Source organism: Macaca nemestrina, chromosome 3, assembly GCF_043159975.1.
Source record: "Macaca nemestrina isolate mMacNem1 chromosome 3, mMacNem.hap1, whole genome shotgun sequence".
In the NCBI taxonomy this organism is placed as follows: Eukaryota; Metazoa; Chordata; class Mammalia; order Primates; family Cercopithecidae; genus Macaca; species Macaca nemestrina.
Genome location: NC_092127.1, coordinates 116357603 through 116382911, shown reverse-complemented (window position 1 = coordinate 116382911; position 25309 = coordinate 116357603). Strand labels below are relative to the sequence as shown.

The 25309-nt window shown below is 35.1% G+C and overlaps 1 protein-coding gene across 23 annotated transcripts in view; it reads right to left on the bottom strand.

The window, feature by feature from the left end:
• LOC105499559 (factor interacting with PAPOLA and CPSF1) overlaps positions 1-25309 on the bottom strand; it is a 73987-nt gene that overhangs the window by 23179 nt on the left and 25499 nt on the right. For 12 of the 23 annotated variants that reach the window (XM_011772181.3, XM_011772183.3, XM_011772187.3 and 9 more), the window contains 4 exons: positions 25180-25289; positions 16543-16650; positions 5594-5687; positions 3083-3239 (listed from right to left, as the gene is read on the bottom strand). In XM_011772181.3, coding sequence (XP_011770483.1) covers positions 3083-3239; positions 5594-5687; positions 16543-16650; positions 25180-25289 — 469 coding nt within the window. The remainder of the gene's footprint in view (positions 1-3082; positions 3240-5593; positions 5688-16542; positions 16651-25179; positions 25290-25309) is intronic. The other 11 variants (XM_071093351.1, XM_071093353.1, XM_011772193.3 and 8 more) reach the window with 1 other exon arrangement.

Sequence of the window (25309 nt, the reverse complement as noted above, 5' to 3'; positions counted from 1 at the left end):
TCTGTGGTAAATGGTAACTGAAAACTACAGCTTTAAGCATGGCAGCTGGCATATATCTATGCAGCCGTACTGTTATTCAGAGCTAGTGCCCATCCTGATCGAATGTACCAGGTATGAATCCGAAAATCATCTTTGCTGTTATGGATACACACATATGTCGTTAACTCAATTAGCAAACACATTAGGGAATGCCAAGTACATACAAGACTATTGTAACTAAAACTGTAGGGAAACATAGATATACACAGCCTGTATGCTCCCCAACAGCTCACATTCTACTGAAAAGAAGGAGCAATTCAGAGAGTCTCAACTTCAAATATTTGGTTTTAAACAATTGGTATCCTGCTCAGCATATATACCAGCATTAGAATTCATTTGAGTCTGTACTCATTAAATACTCATAGAACAGCATGGAAATATAAACCAAGAATAAGCATCAAAGGAAATCTGGATTTTAAAATACAGAAAGCATGTAGCTGAGAATTAAGTAGAAAAACAGATTAGGCAAAAGAAAAATAATTAGCCGCACTCTATAGTATAATGTCATTAATAACCTAAACACTGTTCAAAGATTTGTTATACTTATGAACAAAGGTTACATGAAAAAGAAATGGTCAGGGGTAGTGGTTCATGCCTGTAATCCCAGTACTTTGGGAGGCCGAGGAGGGCAGATAGCTTGAGGTCAGGAGTTCAAGACCAGCCTGGACAAGATGGCGAAAACACCATCTCTACAAAAAATACAAAAAAGGCCGGTATGGTGGCACATGCCTGTAGTACCAGCTACTCTGCGCCAAGAGGATCACTTGACCCTGGGAGGTGGAGGTTGCAGTGAGCCGAGACCGCACCACTGCACTCCAGCCTCGGCGAAACAGTGAGACCCTCTCTCAAAAAAAAAAAAAAAAACAAAACAGTAATTTTATCACTTTGAAAAAAAGTAAACTCCCAGATAATGCCACTGCCTATCTATAGCAATCACCTCTGTAGCAATATTCTACAGAGTTTCTGAATATTCTTATACCAGCTAAGTATTTGTTGTTATTAATTCATACCAATTCTGTCCTAGTTACTTTAATAATTAGTACTAAACATATAAAATGTTAGCCATCTGGGGATATACTATATTAGTAAATAAGGAAATCCTTTCATTTTGTCATTTGTGACAACATGCATGAACCTGGAGGACACTGTGCTAAGTGAAATAAGCCAGACACAGAAAGACAATTACTGTACAATCTCATTCATATGATCCAACTCATAGAAGCAGAGAGTAAAATGGTGGTTACCAGAGGCTGAGGGCCATGGGTGAGGGAGGGGAGATGATTTTCAAAGGACACAAAAGTTTCAGTAAAATGGGAAAAAAAGTTTTGGAGCTCTACTGTACAGCATGGCAACTATAATTAATAACTGTATATTTCAAAACTGCTAGGAGAGTAGATTTCAGAATGTTCTCTCCACAAGAAAATGGTAAGTATGTCAGCCAATGAATATATTAACTTGATTTAATCATTCTACAACATAGACATGATCAAAATATCACACTGTACCCCATTAAACATATACAAGTAATACCGTCAATTAAAAATAAAATTTTTAAAAAGATTTTTAAGAATAAAAAAGAAAATTATTTCAAATCACTTACTACCTAGTAAAGTAATATTACAAAGGAATCCAGCAGGATTATTAACACAAACATTAATAATTTTTTAGTATCATTAATCAAATATGTTAAAACATTATTTCTTTTATTTATCTAATTCTTTTTCAGAGGACAAAGGATTCATATAGAAATCACAGAAGTCCTCATTTTGAATCACCTAAGTCCCCTTTCATTTGGTTATTACTCAGCATATTAAAGACACAAGAACCACAAGTCAGCCCCAACTAATGAGTGGTTTCTGCTCAATCTATTTGTTGGAACAAGAAATTCACTGAATTTAGAAATACTAATGTTGTCTAGAATAAGGACCTCAAACCTATATTACAACCTCCTCCTTCCTCTATTTTTGAGACAATAGACCCTCTAAAGCCACAAGTCATTTTTTCATATTTTTCCATACTTTTTGAGAGTAGAGGTGACAGTGGAAGGAAATCAAAGGCACTGAGGATGAAAGACAGAAGCAGTGGCTGACATTTAGAGGCCAAGGATGAATATGTTAGGGAAGGACTATTCAGACCCTGTATTTGGTTCTGTACTCCGATCACAACTGGCACCTTAAAACAAAGACAGCTCTCTTGCAAATAAAAGTGAGTGAGAGTACATGGCTCTCCAGTATAAACTGATTTTATTAATAGGAAGTAAAGCCTAATACATGTCTTTCATGTTGCCCTGATGAGGATAAGCAGCTATTTTTTCAACATTTACTACTAGCTTTCTCCCTGGGAAGAAGTTATTATTCTTAATCAATCTTGCTAGTTTCATAAAAACTTGGTTAAGGCAGATAAAGATTAAAAACAAAGTAAGAGAGGCAACCAGATGAAAAATTCAAATAAAAATAAAATTTGGGAATTATTTGTGAGTTTATTCTCTATCACCACTAACCTGGTTTTTAATTAGTAATCAAAAGTAGCTATAAATATGATAAACATTTATATCACTTTTATTTAAAAGAAGTAAATACCAGGCACCCACTAGCAGTCTCCAAAAAGGAAACCAGTATACAGAAGAGCAGACTGAAATATTAATTTCAATCTCTTCACAAGATAAAATGTTTTTATCTACTCCCATCCTAAAAGTATCTTTAATGCTTCTTTTAAAACAAATTAACACTGGTAAAGTTTATAACTGAGTATGGATTTATACATATCCTATTAGCAACTTAAGTTTGGGGATCATTATCATATTTTTGAATCACAAGATTGGTATCTGTATATTCTTCTCAATTTTAGAACACTGTCTCTTTCCTATACTGTGAAAAAGCAAGACACATATATATCTGTTTCAGTGTGAATCTGTTAAAGATAAACATAATATCTATTACTTTTAATGTAATGCGATCAAGATATTATTTTAATTGTCAAAAATCTAAAAAAACACTCGCAAGCTATTTTTCTTTCAAAGTCAAATGTCTTATTTACTATTTACCCGGTGGTGGAATCAGAGGTGGAGCAGTGCTGACAGTCGGAGGAGGTGGAAGAAATGGAGGAGGTGGAAGGTGAGTGGGAGGAGCTCCTGGAGGGAAAAACGGAGGTGGTTTGCTAAAATTGTTGTCTACTTCAGTAGCAGATCTTTCAGAAAGGACCTAAAATTAGAACACAGTTAAATAAACAGATGCATAAATATTATGTAAGATTAATCTTAGTAAATTAACTTCATTTAATCTAAGAAACAAAGTAAATGGTAGTTTAATTCACATATATGTATTTTTGCAGGGAGAGTAATAGTTCTACATGTGTGATATGTGCATACATATGCCTATGTGAGCATACACACACATATACTTTTTAAAATGTGCATATTCAAATCTTAAGAAAAAACAACTGGCTCATTACCAAAAATTTCTTAATAAAAAGTAATTAAGTAATAAAAACACCCCACACAAGAAAAAAGTACTTCATAAAGATCATTTAACAAGTATTATCTTTGTCACCCAACCAAAGTTAAAGTATTCAATTAAGGCAATGTAATCATTAATCAGACACTAGCCTTAAGAAATTAACATGGCAGCAGGTCAGTCATTCACTGTACGAGGGCCTGTCATCAACAGGTTGCAAAATAAGAGACTGTCAGGCATGCATCAACAGACTGCAAGCAATAGGCAGCAAGATATGTAAATAACTTTATCATGTGAGCCTTGTAACTTTAAGAACAGGGTTTTTTCTTGAAAAATAAAGTAATGTTTGCAAAATGCTTATTTGTGTGAACAGGTTAAGGGACAGACACCATAAGCAGCACCCCAAACCTACTGAAATAAAACTAGCAAACTGGCACCTCAAAATCTGGATTTTTGGTAAGGTCCCCAAGGATGTGTAAATAAATTTGGGAAAGACAGCCAACATAATGTTGTATATTTAATTTATACTTCTCAGATCCTTGCTGACTAAAGCAATCTTTTAAACATACAATCCCTCTTTCTATTAATGTTTCCTATATTTAAGTGCAGTGTTTTTTGTAGGGCTTATGCTGATAAGCTATTTCTTTAAGTATTTATTTTGAGAAATCATGGCATTTTAATGGTAAGAGGAAAGGAAAAATGGACTAACATCTTCCACTATAGAAATGATTTGCCTTTAAAGATGCTAAAAGGAATATTTTACATGATCAACTTATCGAAGGTGAGAATAAAGTGCTCTGGACATTTTCAAAAGGACTCAGAAAACAGAATAAATAATGAAAAAAGTATGGCCAAACTGAATAGCTGGAAGTCTCAGTTATTAAAGTTCTAACATCAATTATCCAGCTTACTGATAATTCACTTCCCCTCATTTTTTCACTTAAAAACAAAGGAACTCTACACCTCCCCCGGAAATGTCACATTAAATAAATTATGGTATATTCATCCAGTGAAGCTATCAGGAAGATATTTTAATCATATTTTAAGAATATGAAAACATGGCCGGGCGCGGTGGCTCACGCCTGTAATCCCAGCACTTTGGGAGGCCGAGGCGGGCGGATCACAAGGTCAGGAGATCGAGACCACGGTGAAACCCCGTCTCTACTAAAAATACAAAAAATTAGCTGGGCGCGGTTGTGGGCGCCTGTAGTCCCAGCTACTCGGGAGGCTGAGGCAGGAGAATGGCGTGAACCCGGGAGGCGGAGCTTGCAGTGAGCCGAGATCGCGCCACTGCACTCCAGCCTGGGCGACAGAGCGAGACTCCGTCTCAAAAAAAAAAAAAAAAAAAAAAAAAAAAAAAAAAAAAAAGAATATGAAAACATGCAAATAATTTTTGATGGGGGAAAAAAGTATACACAGAAATATAATAGTATCCCAATTTTGCTTAGTAACAAGAGATGTACCAGCTGTGGTTATCTTTAGGTGGTAAAATCACTGGTGGTCTTTTATTTTTCAATCAGTGAACCTATATACAAGTTGAATATTCCTACTCCAAAAATCTGAAATCTGAAATGCTCTAAAATCCAAAACATTTTGAGCACCAATATTTTATTCCAAGTGGAAAATTCCACACACAAACTCATATGTGACGGGTCACAATCAAAACTCAGGCCCACTACAGAGTTTATTCAGAGTTGCCAAAGGAAAAAAGATGATCATAAATTAACAAATCATTATAATAAATTAAATAACTTATTTATGAAACATAAATTTTATGTTTAGACTTGGGTCTCATCCCTAAGATTACATACATACAAACATTTCAAAATCTGAAAATTTCCAGAATCTGATACACTTCTGGTACCAAGCATTTTAGATAACAGATATTCAAACTGTATTAGGTTTCTATCAAAGAAAAGGAAAAAACCCTATTAAAAAGAGATTCAGAAATTACAAATTCTCACTGGAAATGCCTTTATAATAAAGGACTCGTTCCACATTTTAAATCTCTTTATATCACCTAAAACACAGCACAGCACTATGACTTGAATAAATTAAATTAGAATGCTGATATCATCCTTCAATTTAAGAAAATACTAAACCTGTATGTTGCTGTTCTCATTTGCCCGTCGCCTTCCTTCTACTCGGCTGATAGTTATAGTCTGACCAATAACATCAATTGCTCCAGGTAATCTCCTGTAACACAAAAATTGAATCAATTCAGTTTCACCTAATTACATGCTTAAAAAATAATAAAAGCAGTAAGAGAGAAAAACAAAATGTGTTTGCAATAAATTTTAAAATAAAATCAGACCACAATACACACTGGAAAATATCCCTGAGTTTAAGCTCACCACTTTGCACTGTCATAAACATTTTTATTAATAAGCCAGAACCAACATACCCAACAATGATCATAATGTTAAGTTTTAAGTCTCTGTAGAGCTCTTCTTCTAAACTTACTAGTTTTAGTAGTCTCCAAATAAATTTATCTTTGTGAAATTAAATAAGACAGCAAATGCTAGACAAATGGAAATTTTGGGGCCACTACAATTGTAGCACATACTACAGCTCAGTTACAGAAACCTTAAATATTCCCCCAAAAGGACTGAAAATATTGCTCATTTTAACACACACAGGATATATTCCAAGTGTTAAAAAATATAAAAAAGGAACCAGTTTGCCATTTCTGATAACTTGCATTTAGATAGAAAAATTCAAATATTTAAATACTTGCCTTACCTCTATTTACAATCTTTTTAAAGTTTATTAGGATATGGAAAAAACAGTCTATCACAAAACAATGTTACAAATTTAAGAGAAAAACCTAGTAAGTTGTGATTTTAAATAATTAAAATAATGTTAAAAGCTATTATGCAGATGAAGGACTTTATAAAAGTATGCATGTCTAAGACAATATAGAAATCACTTGGAGAAATAGGCAATGAAAAACAGATGCAAATTAGATGGATTTCTCTTCATCTAGATTTCACTTCTGAACAATACTGTCTTTAAAACTTTATAGAAGGAAAACAATTAAAACATCATAGATTCTTTGACAGTCACTAGATTAGGCTCCTAAAATGACAAATAACAGCAGCTACCATTGGTTGGATGCCAAACCTTCATTGTATCTAAACCTCACAAAAACTTAAAAATTACTGTATACCTGTTAGAGACAAGCCATGGTCCAAGGTGAAATCACTGACCTAAGCATGAATTAAAAGGCAAAACTAACTTTCAAACCTGAGTCTTTCTGATCCCAAAGACTACAGACCTCCCCTCCCCTTGAGCTAGGTTTCCTTCCAGCAATACAATTCACCTTTGAGAAATTTAAGACTTTTCTGGAAATCTTGAGTTAGGAAGAGTTTATCTCAAGTAGACCTTGAAACACTCCACTAATTATTTTGTGCTAACAAAGACAGCCCTATAAAAAGTGTATCATGACATCTGAAACGTTTTCAAGTACATAGTTCCCACTTACCATCTCTTGACCATTTAAGACTTCCCTTCTCTATAATTTTAGTACAATTTAAAAATGTTCAAGCCTTTCTGATTTTATGCCTGAGTCATTGACTTCCTACATTTCCTCATGATCCCAAAGATAAAGAATGATTTCATTGGAGGATTAACATATTCTCCAATACAGCTGAGGAAAGATCTTAATATTCACGTTACAAAAATCCAAGTATCTCTATGATAAATCAAATATTGCTTCAATTTCTTCCCTATAATTTAAATTGCAAAGCTATGCCCACCATAACTGCATTATCAAAGCACAAGCCATCAGCCCTCTGATATACAAACATTTCATATTCCAACATCCTACCAAATACATGTGTGCATTCTGAGGCCATAATTTCCTCTCCGTTAATTGCTGCCCTCCATTGTCAAAATTTTTACTTTCACTCTATTTCCTTTTATACTATTTTCTATTGCCAATCACTGGACTCTCTCCTTCGCATTTTTAAATTTATTCCCATCAAAAACAAAGGAGGTATTTGTTTGGACTTGAAAGTCAGATAGCAAATTCTCCAAACTGTTAAAAGTGTTAAAAATTAGATCCAGATATAAGACTAACTTTCCTGTTGAGGGGAAAATTTTCTATAGCCTGTCTTTTACCATTTATTTCCGAGGATCTCCAGTTTTCAAAAAGTCTGGGACACGTGGAAGTATTCATCTACTAAAATGTACCCTTAAATATGGTCAGAAGTCTAATTAGTTTTTTTCAGCTTTAAATTGATTTTTTTGAATCACTAAAGATTCAAAATGGCAAATACTATGTTTCTAAAAACATATAACTGAGAAATCAGCCTTAACAAGTATATCCCTAAAGGGGGTTCAGAAAATTACAATTCTCTACATTTTCAAAACATCTCCTTGTGCCTGTATTTTTTAACCACATCAACTGACTTAATCATATAAATGAAGCTTACTGTTTTGTTCAGAAATGTTTTATGATAGACACACAGTATGTACCAGAGTAACAAAAAGCACATAATATCTAACACTGACAAATAATTTAAAAATATAATATTATTCTGATGCCACATTTTGGAAAAAAATATTGAACCATATTATTCCATGAAAGTTCTTAATGGACAGCTTTTTCTTTCATTGCTTAAGAAGATTCAATAGAGTTTCCCTATGAGGAAATCTACTGTAACTTAGGAGTTCCACAAAGCGTAGGTTTAATTAGGCCAACAAACTTGTTCGGTAAGGTAGACAGCTAATGCTATTATCAAAATCTCTTTTCCATATTGGACTCAATCATCTAGTAAAAAGCTAAGAAATTAACCACTCTGGGTGTCTGAGTTGATGTACAGTTTAAACAGGCAGTAAATGTTTCCAAGACCTCTACCCTCCTCCTGGCACAGTAAATGAATATAAAAATATCTCTGAAGTTACAACGGAACTTCAGTAAACGAATATAAAAATAACTCTGAAATTAAAAAAATTATCACGTTTTGATGATTCTGATGTCCAAGAAAGAATCCAAGGGCTCCCTGCAGAGATGCAACAGAAAGTTTGAGATGACAAATCAGGGCTAATAGAAGATAGACAAAAGGCCATAAACTGATCTCTGAAGGTCAGGCTCATGCATGTAATCTCAACACTTTGGGAGTCTGAGGCGGGAGGATTACTTGAGTCCAGGAATTCAAGACCAGCCTGGGCAACATGGCGAGACTCTGTGTCTACAAATAATTTAAAATTTTAGCCAGGCATAGGAGCACATGCCTGTGGTCCCAGCTGTTCAGAGGGCTTAGGTGAGAGGACTGCTTGAGCCCAGGAGATGAAGGATGCAGTAAACTGTTGATTGCGCCACTGCACTCCAGACTGGGCAACAAAACAAGAGCCTGTCTCAAAAAAAAAAAAAAAAAAAAAATCTCAGCTGCTTTTTCTTGGCAGCCAAAGCAAAGGACATCATTAATAACAAATGTCTTTAATGTGCATAAGATTAAAACAAAGCTTTTGCTCTAAGATTGTTTTTCCCGGTAATGACAGCTAGTATTTATGGAGCACTTACTATGTGCAAGGTAAGCACTGTTTTAAAGACTTTATATATTTTTAGTCTTCATGATAAACCCATAAGGTAGCAACTCTCATTACTGTCATTTTACAAACGAGAACAAACGAAAAAAATTCTCCTCTGAGTCTAAGAGAAAATGAGTACAAGACTCCAAAACACAGTAACAAGTACATTTTACACAGCAATACAGTACCAGTACCCACATTACATTAAAAACTTTAAAAAAGGTTCATGAAACAATACTTAAAAAAGGAAAAACAGTGACATTATGATAAAATGTGATTTTATTAATATTTAAATATAGCATAGGAAAAAAGCAAAATAATACAAAAACAAGAAATAATAGTTGGGACCACCAAATTGTTTCACAACCCACTAATGGACTGCAATCTCATGTTTTCAAAAATACGGAAATAAACTCTCCAATATTCCTACCAAAAAAAATGGAATTTTACAGAGCTGTTTCTCAAAATGTTCTTTAACGCGGAGTAAAGCACAACAATGCCCAATTCAAGAAGAGCAATTTAATTAGGGGAAGCAAAACAACGTGGTCTGCATATCTAGCCCTCTTAATAGTCAGGCTTGATCTAATAATCTGTGCTTTTGAGAATAGTTCAAGTTCTTAACTAGCTACATGGTTCTCTAAAGAATCAGGACGTCCCTGATTTCTAAATAAATACATATGTATACATGTAATTTTCAGGCAGAAGTCCAGAGTTTATAGCAAATTTTCAAATTATTTTGCTTGAAATATTGCTTGAAAGTTCATAACCATATTGTAAAAGAATGGATGAATCACGTATCAATGTAGACATCTATGAATGTTTTCTCACAGAAGGGCTTCTAGTAAGAGCTAGGCAGCAAACAGTTCAAAGGTCCATTCTCTGAGAAAAAGCCTAGAATGTGGCTACCTCATATTCCCAACTTGAAAAGAGGTGCACTTGTTATGACATTTAATTCAGGTCACATAAGCAAATAGATTGCTGTAAACAATTCTGCATGGAAATTGTGTAGCATCTTTTAAGCAACTTTAGGAAAGAGATGAGCCTTAAAAGACATATAGGATGGATTTAGGCACACAGGATGGGAAGGTAAAACATTTCAGATGGAGGGACAACTATGAGCAGAGAGAAAAGATGGAGGGGGGGCAGATGTGTGCACAATTTCTACTTAGCAAATATATTACCTATCCAACTGCTTGCAACAGAAGCATCATGCACCTTTGATAGTGGTTACCAACCAAAAGACATTCAAAGAGGCAGAAAATGTAAATCAAATGAGAAGCACATAAAGAAAAAGACTATGAGGCTGTAAAATGCTATGCAAATATCAGTTCCCATTAACTACATCTATCATTTTACTTCAAAACTGTAGGTGCCTAGCTATCATTTGATTTTAATCTTTATGCCAACCCAGAATCAAGTCTCTAAATCAGTGGTTCTCAACCGTGCCTGCATATCAAAATCCTGATGCTCAGGGTGTACACCAAACTATTTAAAATAACATTTCTGGGACCCAAGCATCAACACTTTTTTGAAGCTTCCTAGGTAATTCCAATATAGTCAAAGTTGAAGACTACACATTTAAGGGCATGTTCAAGAGACTGCTAGACATTTTGTTCCCTCCAGAAAGAACTTTTAAAGTAGTTAAATTAATATTTAACTATTTATTTCACAAAAAATTTAAAGTCACATCCACCAAGGTAAGAATATAATTGATTACATATTTTTCTACTGATTTTTTAGTTTTGTGGTACTTGAGCCCAGGAATTCAAGATCAGCCTGGGCAACATGACTGGTCTGACATGGTACTGTTTCTATACCTGTGTGTACGTTTTACTTTCACAAGCACAAGAATAATTTTCTCTATAGTATATACATGATTTACAAAGAAAATATATTCTAATGTTCGAGTAACAATTTATTAATGAAAAATCCCGTCCAGAAAAAGAACCCAGTCTAAAATAAAAATCACAGAATTCAAAACACTTTTCTAGACATACAATTTATTTTCTATCGGTACTATATTTAAAGAGACTGATAAAGCTCTTGATAAAAGAGGAGATCTGACACTCACTGAGTGTCTGATTTATCTTTTTTTTTTTTTTTTTGAGATGGAGTTTCACTATTGTTGTCCAGCTTGGAGTGCAATGGCACGATCTCGGCTCACCGCAACCTCCTCCTCCTGGGTTCAAGTGATTCTCCTACCTCAGCCTCCCGAGTAGCTGGGATTACAGGCACATGCCACCATGCCCAGCTATTTTTTTTATTTTTTTTTAGTAGAGACGGAGTTTCTCCATGTTGGTCAGGCTGGTCTTGAACTCCTGACCTCAGGTGATCCGCCTGCCTCAGCCTCCCAAAGTGCTGGGATTATGGGCATGAGCCATCACACCAGGCCGATTTATCTTTCAAGCCCTGAAATAGGTGCTTTCACAGCTTAGAACTGATTTAATCCTTACAAGTACATCACATTTAAGGTATATGGGCCGGCATAGTGGCTCACACCTGTAATCTCAGGTGTGATTTGGGGATCTGGGGGTTTGGGAGGCCGAGGCAGAAGAATCACTTCAGTTCAGGAGAGATCAGTCTGAGCAACATACTGAGACCTCATCTCTACAAAAAATAAAAAATTAGCCGAGCATGGTGTGCATGCCTGTAGTCCCAGCTACTTGGGAGGCTGAGGTGGGAGGACTGCTTGAGCCTGGTAGTTCGAGTTTGCAGGGAGCCACGATCCCACCGCTACACTCAACCTGGGAAACAGAGTGAGACTCTGTCTTGAAAAAATAAAGTAAAGTACACGTCCAATTAGTTTCATTTTCATATATGTGGAAAGAGGCTCTTTTGCATTATAAAGTGGCAGCACCAGGATTCAGGCTTAGCATAACCAACTTCAAACCCCTTCCCTTCTTCTTCAACAGTGCTTAGCATACTAATTTCCTGGGGTCTGAATTTTTAAAATGTCAATTTTTAAGCCCTATTTAAAACAACAAAAAACCTTGAATGTTTAAAGGTGAAATAAGCCCAAATTTTACTCACTGGAGGACACGAATGTGTTTAAAAGTGCAAACAAGTTTACTCACTTTTGTATAGAGCTTGGAATAAAGCTCTATCTTCCATATTTATGCTTAATTTCATGCTTTTAAATGTATCAATGATAGGAAAAGACACAGCTCTACAAGAAACTTAAAAAAACAAACAACCACAAAGGCCTTCATACGTCCAATAACATAAAATCTTACAAACTACACACTATAGCAACATGCATTCAGAGCACTTGATCAAATGCCCCGAGGTACAGGCACATCTTTTCAGTACAGTGTCTCATCAAGACATAAAAGGAGATAGTCAGAGGAAGAGGTCATTCTTAGATACAATGTTCATTTAACATTCAGTTTTATTATAAGTATTGTGTTTAATATAAGAAATACGTGCATTTTGTATTTGTGATTTAACGTTGAAAAGCAATTTTTACTATTCATTCAAGAGTATGAATCAGTTAAAAAGCATTCTAATATAGGAACATAAGCTTAAGAAAAATAAACTATCACTTGAAAATTAAGAGGAACAGAACTTGGTAACAAAAAATAGAAACAAAATAAAAAAACAAACTGTGCATTAGGATATGTTTACAGCAATTATCCATACTACCAGTTTCAATTTCCTACACTCACTAAAACTGCTTCATTCTTCTAATTAGTTTTACAAGAGTTAAAATTTGAATTTATAAAGCAAACTTATACCAATAAAATGCCATTGTTAATACAGACAGATTTAGCTTGAAGAATACTGTTATAGTTTGAAAAACACTTATAGATTTGGCTTGAAGAATACTGTTAAAGTTGGAAAAACACCATATTATGCAAATTAATAGTCACTAGCATATGATAAGGCCACAACTTAAAATACAGTAACTGTTATTTATATATTTTTTTATTTAGAGACCAGGTCTTGCTCCGTCACCCAGGCTGGAATGCAGTGGCACGATCACAGCTCACTGCAGCCTCACCTGTCCAGTAATCCTCCCACCTTATACTCCCAAGTAGCTGGGTCCACAGGTGCACACCACCATGCCCAACTAATTTTTGTATTTTTGGTAGAGTCGGGGTTTTGCCATGTTGCCTATGCTGCTCTCAAACTCCTGAGCTCAAGTGATCCACCCACCTCAGCCTCCCAAAGTGCCAAGATTACAGGCAATGAGCCACAGCGCCCAGCCCAAATATAATAACTTACGAAAAAGATCTTAATCATTATTTACTTGCTCTTTACAAACATTTAAGCAATGCCTCAAACTCTACACTTGTCAGTTACATTAACTACAAGAGCTGGAATCTAGTTTTTCTTACACTACCAGAGAGTGAGAGTGAGAGAATGTGTGTGTGTATTTTAAGAGGAAAAGTAGCCTGCTGAGAAAGAGAGAGAGGGGGGTACAGAGAGAGGGGGAGGGAGGGGGAGAGCGGGGGGGGAGAGAGAGAGAAAGAGAGAGAGCACGCGCGTGTGTGTGCGTGTGTGTGTGTGTGTGTGTGTTTAAAAACAGAAAAAGTAGCTTTTATCCAGGTTATCTGTTTTTGGAATTTTCTTTTTTCTTTTCGAGACAGAGTTTCACTCTTGTTGCCCAGGCTGGAGTGCAATGGCGCAGTCTCAGCTCACTGCAACCTCTGCCTCCCAGGTTCAAGTGATTCTCCTGCCTCAGCCTCTCGAGTAGCTGGGATTACAGGCAAGTGCCACCAGGCCCAGCTAATTTTTGTATTTTTAGTGGAGACGAGGTTTCTCCATGTTGGTCAGGCTGGTCTCCAACTCCCGACCTCAGGTGATCCGTCTGCCTTGGCCTCCCAAAGTGCTGGGATTACAGGCATAAGCCACCACACCCAGCCTATTTTTGGAATTTTCTAAAGCACAAAACACATAATGAAAATACAGCCTCAAATTTCCTTCCACATATATTCCTTGAGACTAATTACGAAGTCAAAGTGAGGAGTTTTTTTTGTTTCCAAAGCATCTTTTTTAGAGAGAAGTAGGTATAGATGGAGTTGCTAAAGATAAAGCACTGAGATGTATCTCTTTCAGATATGGGAACCGATATTTTCGCTATAAATTAGCCATCTGATGTCCAAAAATAAAGTATTATATCTAAAGTAAAACAATTTAAAATAAAACATTCTAAGTCAAATAGCTGATATAAAAGGAATTTCAGATGTTAAAACAACAAAGCCAAAGAAACAAAAAAAAAAGTTTAAAATTACATTGAAAATAACATATTTTAAGTATTTGTTTTTTTTCTTTTTTGAGACAGGGTCTCACTCTGTCATCCAGGCTGGTGTGCAGGGGTGTGATCTCGGCTCACGCAACCTCCACCTCTGGGGTTCAAGTGATTATCCCGCCTCAACCTCCTGAGTATCTGGGATTACAGGTGCCCACCACCACGTCTGGCTAATTTTTGTATTTTTAGTAGAGACAGGGTTTCACCATGTTGGACAGGCTGGTCTTGAACTCCTGACCTCAAGTGATCCACCTGCCTCGGTCTCCCAAAGTGCTGGAATTACATGTGTGAGTCACCATGCCTGGCCTATTTTAAGTATTTCTATGCCTTTGTCTATGAAAGTGGACTTGCCTGAACTATCGGTACTACAAGCCAGAAAAGCAGGTATTCTAGTTCTGGTTTTGCCTCTTAACTAGCTGTGAATTTGGGCAAATTCTCTAATTTCTCAAATCTCTTTTTCCATTGTAAACCAAGGACTAGTTTCCCTTGTAAACCAGGGACTAGTCAAAAAATAAAGAATTTCAGGTTTGAAGAGGCTTTCCAAATTACACCGTATAACTCTACTATGTTACAATTTAATGGAGGCATAGGCATGTTAGGAAACTTTCCTTAATTCACACAGGTAGTTACTGACAAAACGAAACCTAAAATCCAAGTCCAATACTTATGCAATAAAACAGTTGTAAGTTTAAATTTCTTTATCAATAGCATGATAAGTTTATAAGATCTTGTTGTCTGGCCCTTTTAGGTTCAGTAAATAGGCCGTGCACACTGCCAGGTTAAATATAAATCCAAGTGTTTCTCTATGCAATAATCGAGTTAGTTTTTATACAGAAATTGTATTAGTACGATTATGAACTTTTAGGTTCCACGGAGATGTTGAATGTGAAAAGACTCATACACTTCATTCTACACTTCTCAGATCTAACCTTTATTTAAAATAACTCTTGAAATTTCTATTGGTTTTTCAAGTAGATTTTTAGTGTTCAAAGACAAATCAATATTACATAATACATAGATAAAAAAATCAACGAGTACTTTCAATATAATAAGATGAAAATTTTCCTTAACCTACTAAAGCAACAAATGCAACTGACACTATTCTAAGAATGCAGGTAATATATTTTTATCTACATTAGTTACTAGACTTACAATGTAGATATTCTTACTTTGAGATGTATATCCACTTTTAAGAATGACTAAGCTTCTTTCCTAATAGGAAATACTTACAACTCATGTGGAATATATAATTAGGACTGTATAGAAAACGAAACGTAAGAAAATCAAATTTTGGTAGTGTTTCCTCCCTTTTCTTTTAGGTGCTATGATCAAAGGTATCTGATCACAATTTACATTTGTATTTTTTAAGTTTTTAAATTAAAACAATTGTAAATATATTTATATAGCATTGAGCTAACCAGGTAAATTGCTTAAAATTCTCTAACAAAAGCAAAACAAAAACAAAATTACCCCTTGTATACCATAATTATTTAAAACCTCAAATGATAAATTAGGGAAGTATTCTGGTCTGCATTTTGAAGTCAGGTTATGAAAGCAATCTCTCAGATTGATCACTGTAGGTAATATACTTTCATATTGGAACATAGTTGCTTCTCATTGCATCCCTTAAAGATGAAGTTATTATTTCAGTTTTCAGGCTCGGAGAAATTATAATATCCATTCAAGGTTGTATGCTTTGTAAATTTAAGATTCAGAACACAAACCAAAATTCAATGGAGGGTAGATCATTAACAAAAGCGTAACAACAATAAAGGAAATAGCATATTCCAGGGCAGCTACTATGTCCACTTAATGATATCACAGGTTTTTGCACTATAGTAGGGTGTAGATTGGAAAGATTCAGTAGAGTCAAATTTTATGGGTCCGAATGTAAATACTGGCTCAGAATGTTAGGTTTTATTCGGTAAGTAGTGAAAAGCACCTGGGAATTTTTTAAAAATGGGATGTGGTGTGAGAAAGAATTAACCTGCAGCAAGGAGGAGGAAAAAAAAAATTACTGAGCATCCATTAGCATGGTTCAATGTAATTCATTAAATATTATAAACGGCCAGAAAGATGGGTGGCAAGACAAGTGCTGGGTCTTGATTTATAAGATAACTAAAAAACCTACAACTGTACCCTGAAAAAGCGTAATTTGGAGGGTAAAAATATGGTACAGTCAAAATTTATTATCTTACTATTAAGGCAAAACAACATTGATGATCTACACATCAGGGAGTATCCAATGTTTAAAAATAGCCTTACCTTAGATCAGGTGATTCGGCCCTCCCATATCGATCCTGCCACTTCCCAACGCTTGAATTGGCTTTTCTGGAGGCAGTACTTGTCTGAGACTGAGAAGAGGTGCTGTTTCTGGTGAGATAAATTTTCTATGTTTTTTCTTACATATTGTTGTCTCTGACCCCCCTTGTTCTGTTTTTTTTTTTTTTTTTTTCTTGACATGCTTTTTCTAAAGTCTTTTAGTATGTTCCTACAATATCATTCTCAAGTCATATAAACTACTTGCTGTGGTACTAAGTATTTAAATATAGATGTGCTATCAACACTTTATTAACTCTAGAATATTTTTAGAAATATTCTTCAACATAGTATGATGTCAATGTAGAAATGAGAAAAGAACTAAGGATTTACATCAGGTTACAATACATTATTTAAAAAATACATTTCTGTGCCTCTATGAATTCTTAACATTAATTTTTGCAGTTTTACAAAATCTTATTCAAAATTTTGGTATTTCTTTCCCTATATTCTTCAACAATGAATATAAGTATTGTTAGTGCGACCAGTTAACAGCAACACTCTGACGTGTTTCATAAAAACCTGTACTATTTTTATAAAAAATCCATTTCAAAATAACTCTTTCAAAGTTCCCAAAAAAGTTAATTTTATCCCTGTTGACATACTTTATAAAAAGTTCAGATATGTGCACTACTGCCAATACTTTACAGAACTAATAAGATGCTCTTTCAAAGCAAAAGGACAGATATACATGTTTATGCATCTGCTTGTTTATGTAAAAAGAAACAGGAAAAATAAACCAGAAACTAAATGAAATCTGTTCTGACAGGAATAAAAGAAACAGAGAAAGGTGTGACAAGTTTCTATATATCTTTGGATACTCTTGCCTTTGGAACTGTCAGATGTTTTAACGTATGCAAAAAATAAATCAGTGAATGTGGAAGGAAAAACAAATGCTAAAACTGCATACAAACAGATACAGTTAACCAAATTATATATTTTAAATTATTAATAAAACAACTCTGTAGGAAACTTCTGAACCCAATATTCGAACTATATACCCTTAGCTTAAAAAGAGACAAAGAAAAAACTGTAAACAAATCCTAAACTCTACTGAATAGGTTTTCTTATAACAGTAAAAGTTCTGAATCTGTTATATGTGTATTTCAAGATTCTGGGAGCCAGGTTCTTTGGGGGGGGGAGGGGAAAGGAGATGCAACATGGAATAGGGAAAGGGAAACAGGAATAAGAATCCTGTGATGTTCAAATGGAAGTAAAAGAAACATGATGGTTTCATGACTAAAATGTATTTTAAAAAACACACATGGCCATTTCATCTTGAAAATGCTAATTCTTTCCTAGCTCTGAGTGCTGAAAAGGCCTGGAAATAAGGGTGCCCTAGTATAATGGGCACAGCTAGCACCCTGAACTTGTTTTTTAATTACCATTCCCCACTAAAAGGAATCAGAGTGCCTTTGAAAATGGCTGCTTCTAAGGAAGAAACAGGGAAACTACAAGATAAGCCTGGAACATCCTGGTAATGCCAAACTATAAAAACAACCTTAAAAAAAAAAAAAAATGGTGGAGACGTATCAAAAGGTCACGGAGCAACTTTGAAGAGGAACAATTTGAACATCAAAATGAATTTCAGTATATATAAATCATACATATGGTTTAAACACCATGTATACAAATAAGCTATATTTGTAAGCCACACATACATACTTTCTCACACATAAAATAAGAATTTATGAGTCTAAGTGATAAGTGGTGGAGTGGGAAAGCTCATTTTTAAAGTAGAATGCCAACTAATAAATGTTAAGAGAAATAAGAGTTACATAATCACTATTTTGCAGCCATTACAGTAATAACTGACTAAAGAAAATATTATCACTGGAGCTAAAATCCCTAAAAAGTTTGAAGAGGAACAAGTTTAGTCTTTCCATAAATTACTTATTAAATACAAAGGAAAAAATAGTAACTTTGCAGTGCAGAAACCCAAAGGACACCACCACAACGAAGTCATTAGAATTATCATTACTAATAAAATAACATGACAAACCGACATCATGTATCTCCAAGCCAATACACTGAGAAGAGTACATCATCACTTACATAGTATTCCTGCCCAAAAAGCAAAACCTGAATCTAATCATGAGAAAATATCAGGCAAACCCAAGAACAATCTACTGAACAACTAGATTGTACTCTTCTAAAATTCAGTGTTAAGAAATACAAAGAAAAGCTAAGAAGCTGATCCAGATTTAAGAACAACAAAATGATAAAATAGTTAAATTTAATGCGAGAAACTGGATTAAGTCCTAAATCCAGGAAGAAAGATTGCCATAAAGCATATTGGGATAACTTGCAAAATTTATAGCCTGCAATTAGATGAAAGTACTGATTCACTATTAGATTTTCTGCCTTTGAAAACTGTGCCATATGATTATCTAACAGAATGTCCTGGTTCTCAGGAAATACATGCTTAAGTACTTAAGAGTAAAGGGGCATGATGCCTACAATTAACATTCAAATGGCTCAGTAAGAACAATGTTTTTGAGAAATTATGATGCAAATATGACAAAATGTTATTAACTGGAAAATCTGGATAACAGTATATGGAAGTTATTTGTACTTTTTTTGCAATTCTTTGTTAAGTTTAAATTTTTGTCAAAATAAAACTTTTTTTTAAATGACAACAACAAATGAAGGAGGCATAATGGGGACTTTTGGGGGTAATGAAAACGTATCAGTCTACATCCTGATTTACAAAAGTATGTTTAGTTTATAAAAATTTAACCAAGATGTACATTTCTGATATGCCACTTTTCTGTATTTATTTCACAAAAAGATGAAAACTTCTAAAGATTAAGCAAAGTATTCCGATATATTAAATATAAAATTTTACTTAATGCCAATTTGCTGGGTAGTACAAAAAGTTGGAAACCCAGCATTTCTATTGATAAAGCATGAAAAAATATTTTTAAAAGTTCTGTGCAAGCATATCAATACTCATCTATACACTAATAAGGCAATCTAAGATTTTCAACAATGGAAATACAGTGCTTAGGTCACTAGTACAGCTTGTTAGTCTTAAACATCTACTGTGCGTCCTGTATTATGTCTTAATGAATAACATTTACTGTTTTCTCCCTAAAGTCAATACAATTTTACTTTCAAAGATGTCTATCCAATCTCCATAAATATAATGAATAAAACAAAAACAAATATTGTTATGGGAAATATTTCACAATGACTGAAAAGTATCCTTTTTATCAAATGGAGTCCAGAAAACAAACTTCCCTAATGAGTTGTGGCTACTGGCCTTTACGTACAAAAGTGACAGTATGGACAACGTAGGTAACTTCTATAGGTAGCAGTGGTAATTATTCATTTTTGGTTTACTAGTGAAAGCCCTGCTAATTTTTCCATCCTTTCTTTACCTCCTCTTTCAGCTTTCCCTTACCTATATTTGCCCTCCATCTCTTCTTAGCCAATGGCCCATCATTACAGTAACTCTCTCAAGTAAACGCTCATGTACCTGTCTCCTTTATTCCTTTTTTATAATTGCCTGATACATAACTTCTGTTAAATCCAACTCTAGCTAATCTGCATGAACACTCATATACCTGAAAAGAGTAACAGAAACATCCAAAAAGCAGCTGGCTTGTCTTATTTTAAACCCATGGCCATTAATCTCGAGAAAAGTTGAAAATATACAGCAGTCCCCCCCTTATTCTTGGGGGATATATTCTAAGACGCTCAGTGGAGGATATATCCTAAGACCTCCAGTGGATACCTGAAACTGAAGATGGTACTGAACTCAATATGTACAATGTTTTTTCTATAAATACATGCCTATAAAATTAATTTATAATTAAACACAGTAAGAAATTAACAAGAATAATAAAAGAGAACAATTATATTAGGTGAGTGAAAAAGTAATTGCGGTTTTTGAACTGTTGGGATCTGCAGTTTGGTACTGGAATACATTCTTAAATAAGTGGCTATGTTACACATCATTTTAATGGGCATTTCTCGCTTTATTTATTTATTTTTCTGCTAATGACTTATTACTTGCTGTTTATTTTACGTTTAGACTATGGAAATGATGTTAGACAAAAAGCAAATTCGAGTAACTTTCTTATTCAAGTTCAAAATGGGTCATAAAGCAGCGGAGACAACTCACAACATCAACAACACACTTGGCCCAGGAATTGCTAATGAACATACAGTGCAGTGGTAGTTCCACAAGTTTTACAAAGGAGACGAGAACCTTGGCTGGCCATTGGAAGTTGACAACAGTCAACTGAGAACAATCATCGAAGCTGATCCTCTTACAACTACACAAGAAGCTGTCGAAGAACTCAACAACCATTCTGTGGTCCTTTGGCATTTTAAGCAAATCAGAAAGGTTAAAAAGCTCAGTAAGTGGGTGCCTCATAAGCTAACCGAAAATCAAAAAAATCATCCTCATGAAGTATTGTCTTACTCTACGCAACAACGATGAACCATTTCTCTATCGGATTGTGATATGCAATGAAAAGTGGATTTTATACAATGACTGGAGATGACCAGTTCAGTGGCTAGACAGAGAAGCAGCTCCAAAGCACTTCCCAAAGCCAAACTTGCACCAGAAAAGAATCATGGTCACTGTTTGGTGGTCTGCTGACAGTCTAATCCACTACAGCTTTCTGAATACCGGCACAACCACTTCATCTAAGAAGTATGCTCAGCAAATCGATGAGATGCACCAAAAACTGCAATGCCTGCAGCTGGCATTGGTCAATAGAAAGAGCCCAATTCTCCTCCACAACAATGCCCAACCACATGTTGCACAACCAATGCTTCCAAAGTTGAATGAATTGGAGAACAAAGTTTTGCCTCATCCACCATATTCATCTGACCTCCTGCCAACCAACCACCACTTCTTCAAGCATCTCAACAGCATCTTTTTGCAGGGAAAACGCTTTCACAATCAGTGGGATACAGAAAATGCTTTCCAAGAGTTTTGTCAAATCCCAAAGCACGGATTTTTACACTACAGGAATAAAGAAACTTATTTCTCATTGGCAAAAAATATGATTGTAATAGTTCCTATTCTGATTAATAAAGATGTGTTTGAGCCTAGTTATGATTTAAATTTCACGGTCCCAAACCGCAATTACTTTTGCACCAATCTAAAAACAATCTACTATAATAAAAGTTATATGAATGTGGTCTCTCTCAAAATATCTTATTGTAACATACTACAGGTAATTGAAACCAAGGAAAGCGAAACCCAGATAAGGAAGTAGTACTGTACAGTTTCTCTGTGTCACTCATTCCCATCAGCATATAAAAATACTGTAATTCTCTCATCTTGAAAAAAAGGCTTCTCTTGACCCCACACTTCACTCCAGCTGCCCAGCTACTCCCTTCACCTAGTTTATTCACAGAGCTCCAAAAACCTATTTCAGACCTCTTTTCTTCTCACTCAATGCTACCTTCCAATGGTCTCTTATTTCCAACAGCCTCACTCTCACCAGATAAGTTTGCATATTATTTTGCTGCGAAAAATGAAAGCAAACAGAAGAGAACTTTCAATTATTCCCACTCCATTATCCACCTACCCATCTGCACTGGTGCTCTGTATCCTGCCTTCCCTCCTGTTCTTACGAATGAATGGTCCATGCTTCTACTTAAGGGCAACTCCTCCACTTGCGTATTACATCTCATTCCTTTGGCTTTATTAAATGACATTGCTCTACAACTTCCCTGTCTTACATCATCAATTTCTCATGCAGTAACTCATTCCCATAAATACACAAAATGCTGTAAGTATTATTATTTTTTAGACAGTGTCTCACTCTGTCGCCAAGACTGGAGTGCAGTGGCGCGATCTTGGCTCACTGCAACCTCTACCTCCTCGGTTCAAGTGACTCTCCTGCCTCAGCCTCCTGAGTAGCCTGAACTACAGGTGTGCGTTGCAATTTTTGTATTTTTATATTTTTAGTAGAGATGGTGTTTCGCCACATTGGCCGGGCTGGTATCAAACTCCTGACCTCAACAGATCTGCCCATCTCGGCCTCCCAAAGTGCTCAGATTACAGGCATGAGCCACAGTGGCCAGCCAATATGCTGGTTTTTTTTGTTTTGAAAAAAAACTTCTCCTGATCCCACATTTCCCTCCAGATACTGTCCCATTTCTCTGGCCCCCAAAGAAAGAAAATAGTTTTCCAAAAAGTGCCCATATTTTCTTTCTAATTCTTTTCCTCCCACTCTTTCTTGAATCCATTACAAAGTCTTTTAACTTCATTTTATACAAATGAAAATCATCCTGGTCAGGATCACCAAAGACCATGAATAAAATCCAATGGTCATTCTTAGTCTTTATTTTCTTTACCAATCAATTGGATTTGATATTTGACAGCTGATATTTCTCCTTCTTGAAACACATTGTTTTCAATACATACAGTGGGTTTTTTTCCTACTTTATTCATCATTCCTCCTTATTGGTCTCCTCTTACTAGTTAATGCTTATTTTCCTGACATACAAGGGAGTGCCCCAAGGCTGTCTCTTACCACTTCTCCATCAATACTTACCTCTTTATTCCATTTTGTAGTTTCATTTAAATAATATGTAAACACTGATTATCCTAAATTCATTATCTCCAAACCATACTCTTCCCTTCTACTCCAGATCCATACAGCCAACTTCCTACCCAAATTTCCCACTTGCATGTCCAATAGGCATCTCATTTTTATTATGTTCTACACTGAACTCTTGGTCTTCTTCCTCCAATAACCACTCCTCCTTATGGTCTTTTCCACCTCTGTAAATGACAAAACCATCATTCTGGTTCAGTTGATCAGAACAAAAACCTTGGATTCACCCTTAACTGCTTTTTCCTCTACAATCTACATCCAATCCATCAAGATAGGCTATAGGCTTACCTTCTGAAATATATCTGGTATCCGACTTCTCAGTATCTCCACACCATCATCTTGGTCTAAGTTACTATTACCTCTTGCCTAGATAATTGCTGCAACCTCCTAACTGGCCTCCCTGTTTTCACCCATCCTAAGTAACTCTATAGTCTGTTTTTAGTAAAGCGACTAAATCGAAACTTTAAACATCTAAGTAAGATTTCATTGCTCTGCTCAAAATCTGCCAGTGAGTCCCCATTTACTTAATTTATAGGAAAAGCCAAAGCCTTTATAATGGCAAACAGCCCTATGCAGTCTGGCCCAAATTTTGAAAAGCCAATCAATAACAACAACAAAAAAAGGTAAAATACAGAAAAGTTACTGATTTTTAAATAGTTTAAGTATAATAGCAAACATCTAGAGTACTTTCTAGGTACCAGGCACTGTTCTAAAACACTACATAAATGAATCCGCTGAAAGTATATAACTCCACTGTGAGGGAAGTACTATTACTACATTTTACAGATTAAAAAATCAAGGCATAAGATGATCAGGGAATTTGCCCAATGACAGCACAGCTAGTAAGTTGCAGAGCCAGCATCTGAACTCCAGAAATCTGACACTTCAGAGACCAAGCTGTTACCAACACTCTATATTGCAGAACATCATAAACTCAATGAATGAAAATTAACCTCTTAAAAAATGTACAAGCCAAAAGAATACTACATATTAAAATATTACATATTACTACATATTAAAAGCTTAGCTATCATAAATTCTTTAACCAAACATTTTGAGATTATATTTAGTTTAAATAATCACATTTCATTATGTCTATGACAATTCACAAAAATCCTGGATTACTTTATAACATTTAATTTTGGCTGAAAGCTTCAAGAATCTTTATCTTAGAGCTAGACTAGATGCCACTGTAAGGTCTCTTCCTGCATTAGATTATTCTAAAATATCTCTCATAACAATACAAAACTGCAGAATAACAAAAACAGAAAACTATATAAAATAAATTTAAACAAGTAACACAAAAGGTAAGTGATCTGGCTGAGAACTAGTAATACTTGGGTTATTAATTTGTTTCAGGCCCAGACTTTAGTCATCTTATCTAGTGCAAGATTAAACTACTAACCTCAAACTTCGCCAGTCTTAGCCTACTATCCTTTACCAGTTTCCTGGTAATGGCATAATAGGGTAACCATTTGTCACATTTAAGTAAAAAAGACATTTTTTAGCATGTTTGCCTCTTACATCTGATACCTTCTGGAACATATGAGGTATTATCGTATCAAACCAAACCACAACAAAAAATGGTTCCAATTTTAAAGATCTTCCAAGCTGAAATTTCAATAGCCTCTTTCACTAAAATTAGCAAAAGACCTTCAGGCCAATAGATCTAGACTTAGAAGTCCAATAATTCTTTATGTAAGAATAGTGAGCACAGGAAACAGCGAATACTATTGTTACCACCTCTCTTGAATGTAAGATTGTTTCTTTATACATATACATAACTATATACCACACTTCACTTCTTGCTTACCTAGGCTTTTTAGATGGAAAAACATCAAGAAGTTTCTTGTGAAGAATTCATTTTGTACTAAAACAAAGTAGAATGTTCCAGTTTTTTGGTAGAACATTCAGAGCTTTTATACTTAATATAACACAAACACAATGTAAAGATACCAATGTCGTACAATAATTGAGTTACAACTACATAACTAACCTGCTCGGTGGGAGCCCAGTCTTGAATAAAGAGGGAGGAGAAGTAAACTCAGCTTTTGTAGATGGAAGGGCTGTTTCTTTCTCTGAATTTCCAGTTCTTCCCTGCTGTACCTTAAAAAAAAAAGGTTATT